A 10,727-nucleotide genomic window follows, 5' to 3' on the forward strand; every position below is an offset into this window, starting at 1 on the left:
AAACCTAGGTGATTGGAGCTTCTGAACCAAAAGATCTATAAATAAAAGTGCTTAGAATAAACATTCTCAAAACTGTTAGTTTGAGTTGTCATCAGAGGAAGTAAACCTTACACCCCAGAAAATCCCCACATTGAAAACTACTGCTTGCTCTGATAAGGGAGAGTTTGGGGGAGGATTGTGGGGGGTGGTGTTTTTTGGGGCTTTTGTGTGTTTTGTTTTATTTTTAGTTTCAGATTATAGCAGAACCTATTCCAGAAATTCCATCCATGCTAATTAGTTGTGCCTTCTAACTTTTTAAAATACATTAGGTAAGAACTTGTTTGGCTTACAGAGCTGAGTACTTGGACTACATGGCCTTCAGCTGGATTCTGTGCTATTACTGACAGGTGTTGGTGTTTGTGACACAAGTGGAGGAGAAACTTCTGGTCCTAGAGCTAGATGAAGCTGGCTACCTCTGTTTGCCCCCTTTGAGCTAAACTGTTCCCACAAGCCTGCTGGTCTCTCCTGTGGCTTCTGGCCGTCACCTTTGGCATGCTTCGCTAGTGTAAAGTAGCACTTTTGATAGCATCCAGTCCTGCCAATATTTTGCAAAATTGCTTTCTGCAGCATGTCCTGGCAGATGGCCAAGCATGTGGTTGCCCTTTCCCCTGTTAACGTGGTAGCTTCTAACCAGAGACTAGGACGACTTCCAAGGCTGCTTGAGGGGAGATGGGTCTGCAGAGATCTGATGGGTTTATAGTCCCTTTCAAGTTCAGAACTGGAGAGCCCTGGGTCCTTCTCTTACAATTAGGATGGTGTGAGGAATCTTGAGGGGTTTGTGAGATTATTTTTTTTTTTTCTGGCTTGCACGTCTGCAGAGGGAGGACTTCTAGGAGCCCCCTGCAGAAAAGGAGCAAGCTTGTTACGTCTGTACTGCTGGCCCGGCCACTCAGACTGGGCAGCAGCAGAACTGTCAGCTTGGGATGGGAGCTATGAGTCAGAAGATGCATCTTCTCAGTTGTTTGCTGAAAGAAAAATATATTGTAAGTTTAAAAGGGTTAAACATTTTAGACCTGTAGAATAGCTTCAGAGAGGATTTGTTGTTTTGAACTGTGGTCCCTTCACGTAAGTGTCAGCTGCCTGTCATTACAGTGTGCTATAACATCATGTTCTGCAGCATCAGAAAAAAAATCTAGTGGTCAAATGAACTGTCTGTGAAGGAGCAATTACCAGTACTCACAAACAGTTCATCAGAATTTACTTTTTAAGCTAAGGATGCACTACAGATTAGTCCATCCCATAATATTGTCCCACTTGAATTTGTATGGTGTGTGGGAGGAGGAAAATACCCTATTTTTTTCTAGTCTGTGCCTTTAAAGTGCTTATGACTGCAATACTGTAGATATGACCCTTCTGCATAGCAGACTGGTTACTCATAGGTACAGTGTTGTAGATACGACTCTTCTGCATAGCAACTAAGTTTTAAAAGGGCATCAAAACCCCAAAATATTATCAGTACCAAACCTCAATCTTCATGATACAATATTATCATAAAGATTCCAATACAATAAAAAAAGAGTTGTACATGTGCTGACTTTTTTTTTAGAGATCAATATTGTGAAGTCAGTATGCTGAGCCAAGAGGAACTCTAAATATAGATTGAAAGGGACAGTCTGTTTCATAGCTGCCTTCATGGGTCCTGCAGCAGTTGACAGGTTCCCATGGGTCTAAAACTAGAGAGAGGAACAGCAGAACAAGTATTCTTCGGGTGATTTTCACTGGCTGATTTCTCCCATACTGGCACATTACCTGAACATAGTTATGTTGTAAGTAACATTTCATTCTCCTGGTTTTTAATTCCTTTTAGACTTGATTTTCTTTTTTCTGTGAAGAATTTTTGGTGTGTTGTCATTTTAATTTTACCACAACAATTAAGAAGACATTTAAAAGCCACAGGGGGGGAAAAAGTCATTAAGCAAGGTTAAAGTACAAGACAGAGTGACTCCAAAAACCCCAATGTTTAGATTAGTTTATTGGGAAAATAATTAATACTTTTGGCCAGTGACAAAGTATCCTCTCTCCTTTGTTTGGCATGTCAGTGGAATCAAACAAATGTAATACAGACTTTGTTGAATTAGTAAGGGTTATTTATCTTCACTGCGGTTACATGCACAGTGAGGAAATGGGTTTTAAATAATAATGAATGCAGAAACATATAACTCATAATAATAATAATAAATCAAAGGTACTCACATTTATTACAGCTCAAGTTGTTAAGAAGAGTCTTCCCTAAAGTTGCAGGGAGGTACTAATCACAGTACCCAAGAGAAACAACTGCTCTTTGGAAGCTAAAAATAACCAAAAGCCTCTATGCATGAGGCGATAACTTTTAGCATGCCGCTGCTGAAACACAGGGCTCTGTAATGATTGCGGTTGGCCACGGATGTGCTTGTGGGGAATCGGCAGAGCTGGTGAGGACGTGGCTCACAGACTGTGCTGCCTGGCACCCCACAGTGCTCTAGTGGAAGCACAGTGGACACAATCGTCTGTCCCAAAATTACTGCTGCACCGTACGTGCTGCTAAAAATTGTATGCTAGGTAAGGGTAACCACTACTATGCCAGCTTTTCTACCTTATCTTTGTATTTTGCAGCAGCAATTCTGAATGGAGAAGAAAATAAGCTATATTCTTTTCTTACACTCTATTAAGCAGAAATATAAAGGAACACGTAGCAAGCCCCACTAGCAGGAGAATGAGCCCCATTGTCAGGAGTGATATAAGCACTGAGTCTTCAGACTTATTGAGGCTTCGTGAATGTTTACTTGGCTGTGTGCTTAAATTTAAAGGAATTACGACCATCTTCTGCATTTGATTTGATGAGGGAAGGAGTGGGTCTTTTCCGTAAACACCCAGGGCTATATCTCTCAGACTTCAGGTTTTATATTTAAGTGCTGTGCTAGGAATCGGGTCACACTGTGTTCCCTATTGCTTGGAGAGGGAGAGAGTGCTCAGAGGCATGTGAAGAGGGCAGTTCATCTACGATTAAGAAATCACCCTTAAGTATTTAACACCATCAGCAGGAGGTTTGCATCACATGAACCACAGAATCAGCTACGTTGGAAAGGACCTTGAAGATCATCCAGTCCAACCATCAACCCAGTATTAACAGTTCCCAACTACACCATATCCCTCAGTGCTATGTCAACGCGACTCTTAAACACCTCCAGGGATGGGGACTCCACCACCTCCCTGGGCAGCCCATTCCAACGCCTAACAACCCCTTCTGTAAAGAAATACTTCCTAATATCCAGTCTAAATCTTCCCTGGCACAACTTGAGGCCATTCCCTCTTGTCCTATCGCTTATTACGTGGTTAAAGAGACTCATCCCCAGCTCTCTGCACCCTCCTTTCAGGAAAGAAGGTTGCACTCATGAAGTGCTGAGTTATGTTTGGCAGGTAAGACTGAACTTGACACCTCTGATAAAATACCAAATGGGTAAGATGTATTCATACATCTTACATGTAAATCTAAATTAATCTCTGTGAGCTCCCCCTTTACATTCACTTGCAAGGGAAGGGTACATTTAGGCTGCAATTTTAAAGTAAAAAAGGCATATCTTAGAATAAGAGGAATATTACCTGGAGGTACTAGTTTTCAGTGACCAGTCTAAGATGCCTAGTTAGAGCTTCTGCATCTCCTTATGGTTAGAACTGTAGTTTGTTTCTAGAAGACATTTTTGGAGTCAGGGTAGCATAATGAAAACCAAGACTGTTAAGGAATAATGTGCAATTCATAGAGGAGTCTGCTTAGGTATTGCTTCTTTTCTATATATAATCTTCCTTCATAACTGTATTTATATAAACAGTCATTCAATGAGTTCATGCACCCAGACTCTGCAGAGAAGCTGTTTTTGGTGATTGGGCCCCATACAGTGCTTTTTTAAAAGTAAGGAGTATTAGTCTGAAGAAAAGGCTTTGTAATCAGGCTTTATTTTGTCCGTAACTAGCATCTATGGGGAGTAGAATCACATTAGAAGACTATTTTTTTCTCTCCATTTTTCACAAATAATAATTTCACAGTGATACTCTAAGGAATATAAACAGACCCATATTCTTGCTGATGATCTCCTACATCTGTACCTACTTTCTCTGTCTTATCTCTGAATTATTTTATGCTGAAAGCAGAGGACCTGAGCAACAATCTTCCTGGCAGTATTAGTGAAGGTCTGCCTTTCCCTGTGGCCAGGATATCACTCTACATCTTGCCAAGTACAGACCAAGTCAAAAGGGTTATACAACTAAGATCAGTGCTGGAGCCAGTCAAATAGATTTTTCTCTTTTTCTCTTTCTCCACACACATATATATGTATATATATTTATAAGTATACACACGTGCACAAACATAATGTAGAAATGAAATCTTATACTCATCAAAGGTCTCCAAGAATAAATAAGTGCTATGTACTTGCCTTCAAGATCTATTAAGTCTGCTGGTCCTTCAAATCCCTTTATTTTAGGGGTTGTTAAGGCTGTTCAGCATTTCCTTAGAATGGGACAGCAACTGTTACCAGTTATTTCCCATATCCATGTTTTAATTTATCTAATTATTATTTCTTTTAGATACAATGGAGAGGCCTTCATTGGAAATTAACCTGCCCGACACTTATGAAGAAGGAAAACTTTATGTAGTTGATTCCTTAAACAACCTAAATAAACTAAATGTTTGTACAGATGGATCCCAACATGTGCTAGGTATGTACAATAGGTGATGGTCCGTGGTTTTCAAAAGGCCATCAAAAAAGAGTTATGTATGACATTAGAAAAGGCTGACCACATTGTATATCACTGATGTCAACAGCCCAATAGGCCAATATGTATATGTCAAGCTCTGTACTGAAAAATGTAAGAAAAAGATTGACAATGGCATAATTTAAACAGATCAGATTAATGGTTTAGCTGCTCCCACTGAGTATTTCAGTTAAGTTCTTGCATTTGGCTGGGGATTCACTGTCAAGCCTGAACTTCTTTTCCATTTCCATTGGGATTCATGAGGTGATCCCTTGCAGGATAATGTCTCTAGTAATGCTCAATATACACCTACTACATAAATAGCATCGTAACTCTTCATATGCACTAAAATTCACATGTGGTAATAGAAACACCAGAGAATTTCTGTTCATTCTTTTAAGACACATCTCCTAAGGACTCAAACCAGTTATCTGAAATATCCCATGAGACTTTTAAGCATTTTAATTTACAGACTCTCTTTACTTACAGTTTCAGATATGGGCTCTCACACTTCTGGTTTTATAAGGCTTTTATCTTTGATTTCTCATGGCAACAAGGATGTTTTAACCTAGTGATAGCTACAATATATTTGAGTTCTTTGTTATCTGAAAACATCTGAAAACCTGGAGTTCTTCAGCAGCATTCCACATAACAATATTTGAACCTGCTTTTATTTCCTCTACTATAATGGCAAATTTGATTGAAGAAAAACTGTAGATCAACAGCTATGTTTAAATGAGTTTCAAATGGCCAAAACTTAACCATGCTTCTAGTTATAGGACTTAAATGCCTTTCCATTACTTCTGTTTCTGAGTCCTCTAGTTTTTCCTAATGCAACTAACTAGAATGGTGATTGTTAAAGATATATGATATAAGCTACTTAATTTTCATATGTAGATTATCGTGATATTGTCACTTCTACAAGTGCAAAATGAGACAATGGGTTAAATAGGTTTTAACGTCAGTGAAACTCTTTGCAATTTGACTGTCTTGCTTTCTTTTGTAATATTTATTGGACAGTATTGCTTACTTTCCAGGTAAATATACAGGATCCTTTGGAATCATATATGGTTCTGTGGAATAATCACATGCATGCTCCTCCCTACATTCCAGATGTAAATAAAGGTAGCCTAAGATGTATTTTATGAAACAATTTGTAAAGTGCTTTGGCTTCTAGTATTCTTTTTAACAAACTTGGAGATTCTGTAGATATCACGTCAGTTAAATACATAAAATTAATTTTTCACAGTCCTTAGCTGCTTTATTCAGCAGTATAAAATTCTGGTTCTTTTGCCAGAAAATCAGTGAGATCTGTGGAGTATTTTTCAATTTCTGATATATAGTAAAATCTTGTGAATAATCTACTAGTCGTATAGCAGGTGCCCAATTTCGTTTAATGTTTCAAGACTGTTGCAGTACACATCAATCCTTTTGTTCGGTATCTTGATCTGTCCTGGCATAATCAAACACACTAGCAATCATGTTAATAGCTATTTAAAATGTATATACCTTTTGATTGCTTTGGTAGCAGCCATGTTTTAGATGATAAAATGGTCCCACTGTTTGCAGTTTGGCAAGAATGTGTGTGAACTGATTCCTCACAACGCTGCAGTCTGGCACGTTCAACTTGCAGAAATAGTAGGAAGCATTCGTTAGAGCAAGCAGAGACCACTTTTGAGACCTCTACTGATAGCTTAGTATGCTTGAGAGAAAGCAGTAGCAGGCCCTCCTCATCCTTATTATTATGATTAGAAAGCAGTATTTGCAGGCACTTAGTGCACCAATGCATTTTTTATGAATGCTAAGGGAATAAAAATAAACACCCCAAACCCAAACATTAAAAGGTTTCAGCTTACCCGCAGGCAGGAATGTGTTAAATGCCATCAAGAAATGCAGAGATCTCCTGCTAACTAGGTGAATTGCTCAGCCCCAGGTTGGATCATCATTAAAGTCCTGTAATGGCATATGCAGCCTTCCCTCAGCTTTATCACTACAGGCTCAGTTGCAAAGACCTCAGAGATTTCTACCAGCTAAAACAAGAACACGATCTAGAAATATATTTTTCACAGACGCACATGCTACTTTCCCTTTTGGAATGGTAAGAGAGCAATTACAGGGAGAGAAATTACATTAACATGTAATTTTAGTATGTATTAGACTGACATCAAAATGAAATTAAATTATCTTCCTGCTTCCCCCGAAACATAAAATTAAAACCAAACCTTAGTAAGTAGTTAAAGTAGTATACAAACTTGGGATTAAACAAACCTGGCTTAAGTATGAATTTTTTTTAATGTTCACATTAATTTCCTCATGGTGTTCACTTGACTTTACCTGTTACCTTTAGGGCTTATTGCCACCTCTCATTTGACTGCAACTATTTCTATGAAACTACTGACTTTCCCTACATGCAACATTCCTTACACAGCAATAAACTGGTTTGCCACAGTAATCAGAGGGAGCATAGCAACGACTTGTCCTTTTTTCCCCTCATTATTCATGGGCCTGAAGGACATGTAGTCCATGTGAGAGTCTATTCCATTTTTGACAATTTGGGAGGATATGTACCTCATTTTTTATTGGAATGAAACCAACAGAACCTAAAGAAGAATAATACTGAAAACATTTGTTTTAAGATAAAGTCAAGACCTATATTCATCCTATGAAACATCAGAAGCTTAAATGAGGTGCTTAATTTGGTAAATTAATCAACCCAGAGATACTTCTATTGTCAAACAGAAAAAGAAGAAAAACTAGAGATGAATGTGTAGGATGAATCTGTACCTAAGTTTTCAGTATGAATTTTTGCCTCTTCTCTTGGAAAGGTTGAGTATAATCAGGCCCTTAGAAACCCTTCTGATGAAAACTTCACTGCAATCTGAGCTGTAAAACATGTCAACTTCAACAAGAGAGTGCATTTCAAAACCAGAAACATTTTTGTTGAATATGTTCTAACAGTTATAATAGATGTATTAGTTTTTATACTTCCAAATACAAGCTGAGCTCATAAAGTTGATTTCTTCCCTTTTCATGCAATATCCCAGGAAATAAAATCTGTTGGCCAGAACTATGACATATTCTGCATCATTTCATGAAGCCAGAAGCATTTTGTCATGTTTATCCTAACCAACCTTAAACTTTATCACCAAATGATTTGTCATCTCATAACAGATGAGGAAGAGAACACTGGTGGTACTGGAGAAAACACGGCAGGGAGCAACATAAGAAACCAATGTTTGTTCTTCGTCACCTTTATTCTTACTTTGATCATCAGTTTGGCACTTGTTTCATTCGTAATATTCTTAATAAGTAAGTAAACCAGAGGGTTTCTTAAAAATATAGAGCAAATTGGAAGAAGAACTTTGCTCAAATGTGTCATGCTACCTTATAACATGCTACTGCTGTATTTGCATGGTCAAAGTCTTTGGCTGGTTATGGGCAGTGGGTCTTGGTCCTGGGAGCAAAAGCACAGGCCTCTATTCTCTGAGCATAAAGGCATAATTTTGTTCTTAGTGCAAAGGTTTTCTGAGCTTCAACAGCTGTGAAGAATTTAGCTCAGCAGGGTTATACTGTGTTGCTAAAAAATGCTGACTGGAAAATAAATTAAATTTTAAAAATGACTGTATGGCAGTGAGATATTTGACAATGTGACTTCCATTCTTTTCCTGATAAAACTCAGTATTAGTGTCATTCCACTGAAACTGGAATTATACTCAGGCTAACACTTAAATCAGGCTACTTGAAGAAAGACCTGAAGGTTGCCAGCTAAGTATTGACTGGAAATTGGTTTGGAACTAAGAAAATCTCAAACATAAGAAACAAAAAATTTCAAAATTGGCACATATCATGGAGTCTGTAGATGTAATTACTGTTCTGCTTCAGATGGACTGATCAGGCTGGCTTAGCTAGACATATGGCTACAGGGGACCTTGTTTTATGGAGCCCTTACCATCTTGGGCTTTTCTGGGCTGATGGTATTGAACAGAGTATGAGGTGCATTATTTTAACTTACAAGTCCATTTTGAATGAATTGGAACCCATGTGAAATCAAGATTTCTTTTATCCTATAGTAGGGAATTCACTGGAGCATAGCAAAAATCCTCATTTTCCTTTTTGAACAGGAAATACAAACCCTTGACTGAATTTGCACACAAGTGCTCAAGAACAGAATATCAGACAAGTAAAGAGCACAAAGGAAATTTTAAGTGGCATGATTGTAAAAGCCTAGTTTAAATATACTCGAATTCCAGATTTATTTATTGGGGAGATGCTACAAGTAGAGCCCTGGTATAGAAAAATGAGTAATGTGCCCCTCTGGTGGCAAAATGGTAAAGTAATAGTGAAAAGGCCACTTACAGGGATTAAAGGTGTTTGCTTGGATTTAGGTTGGTGGAGGCCTGTGGTTTTTGAAACCGATTTCCAGCAGTATTTCAGATGATGTTACAAACATAATCTCAGATTATGTTTGCAATCCATAGACATAGAATCATTTAGCACTGGCATTATTAGATTTAAACTTCAAAACCCATGGGCAAATTTTGTTAATTTTGGAAGGCCAAAAGAAAAAAAGCTCCAGAAGGGTACATGACATATTGGTGTTCCAGAGGAAACTGGCCTCCAAATGCCAATATTCGCAAGAATTTTCCTTTAATCTAAATGCTTTAGGAAATCCAGTGATGTGGCTGTAGTCTGCTGTGTGTTTCAGTAATTGTACTTTTAGAAAAAGAGAGGCACATACTGCCCAGAAATAGCATCATGGAGCCCCTAAATAAGACATTTTCCTGTCGACACTAATGGAATGGATACACTCCTGAAGACTGCAAAATTTGTCTGAGTTGTATTTGATTTTATTACACTGCACCAAATGGAATAAAACGGAAAATAAGCAATTAAATAATGTAGTGACACGGTAACTCTACCAGATGCATAACTTCTTAGCATTAGGTTCTGCAGTTATTTTCCTCTTTAATATTTTTACTCATCATAATTTCCTACAAACTCCCACAGGAATGCAAGAGAGGATAGTGACACTCTTGACTTAAATGTTCCCAATTTAATGTGGTACATTTTCCTTTTCAAGTTCAAACTAGAAACAAGATGGACCAAATTTCAAGCAGACTAATATCTGAAAAGAAGAACATAGAAGAGCTTAAGAAAATGAACAATATGATATTAAAGCATCTAAATCAATCAGGAATCAAGGAAAAGGCAAGATACCTCTTCACACAGTCTCCTGATCTTCATGATTACCTCTTTACCCATGCTGAGCTGAAAGTCCCTGGAGAATAGATCTTCTTTGGAATGAAATTCAGCATGTTCAAGTACTCAGATATTTTCACATATGGCACACAGGTTACTTAAACATTCTGATATGGTCACAGGAGCATTGGAAAAATCAGCTGAATGGAAAATATTAGAAAATAATTTTTTATCCTGTTTTGTATGAATTTAGATTTTGAAAACTAAGCCCTCAGGTTGCCCAACAAATAATGGAATGTCAATAATTTTGGGCAAGAGTTCCAGATTCTTTGTGCATTGGAAACTGCAGGTCTAAGGGCTTAGTTTTACTCTAAATGTAAGTGAATGATCACAGAAAATAGTGATTTCTATTCACATAATTCCAGCCTGACCTTGTTCACTTTGTCATTCTCCTGTTTCTTTGGAATGAGTTTTGTGTCTGCTTCTATATTATTTGTAATTAAGGATAACTTCAGATTCCTTAACTTATAAATAAATCCAATTCTGCCACGGAGTTTGGTGGGTTTGTTTTCTGTGCATCTAAGTAGATTGATTTACTACTCTTTTTGTGAAAAATCAAATGTGAATAAAAACAAACCCTTTCATAAGATGTCATATTCAGCCCAAAATTGTATTGACTGAAAGTTGGTGCCATATTGTCCTATATGGGAAATGCGTAATATGCATCTCATAGCAATGCTAGTACGCTGTACTCAGTATTT

General features: G+C 37.7%; 1 protein-coding gene across 1 annotated transcript; it reads left to right on the forward strand.

Annotated features, from left to right (window-relative positions):
• The first annotated feature begins 1,672 nt into the window (after window positions 1-1,672).
• LSMEM1 (leucine rich single-pass membrane protein 1) lies at window positions 1,673-10,512 on the forward strand. Its single transcript, XM_074901554.1, has 4 exons — window positions 1,673-1,805; window positions 4,600-4,731; window positions 7,939-8,076; window positions 9,848-10,512. The coding sequence occupies exons 2-4, from the start codon at window positions 4,605-4,607 to the stop codon at window positions 10,054-10,056; spliced, it is 474 nt and encodes a 157-aa protein (XP_074757655.1). The 5' UTR covers window positions 1,673-1,805; window positions 4,600-4,604; the 3' UTR covers window positions 10,057-10,512.
• Window positions 10,513-10,727: the final 215 nt, after the last annotated feature.

The sequence above is a fragment of the Athene noctua genome, chromosome 3, assembly GCF_965140245.1.
Source record: "Athene noctua chromosome 3, bAthNoc1.hap1.1, whole genome shotgun sequence".
Lineage (NCBI taxonomy): Eukaryota > Metazoa > Chordata > Aves > Strigiformes > Strigidae > Athene > Athene noctua.

Bases quoted from the DNA above. Each gene is read 5' to 3' on its own strand.
- LSMEM1 (XM_074901554.1), top strand. From the start codon at position 4,605: ATGGAGAGGCCTTCATTGGAAATTAACCTGCCCGACACTTATGAAGAA. The intron at 4,732-7,938 runs GTATGTACAATA...ATCTCATAACAG, and splicing joins TGGATCCCAACATGTGCTAG to ATGAGGAAGAGAACACTGGT. The intron at 8,077-9,847 runs GTAAGTAAACCA...TTCCTTTTCAAG, and splicing joins ATTCGTAATATTCTTAATAA to TTCAAACTAGAAACAAGATG.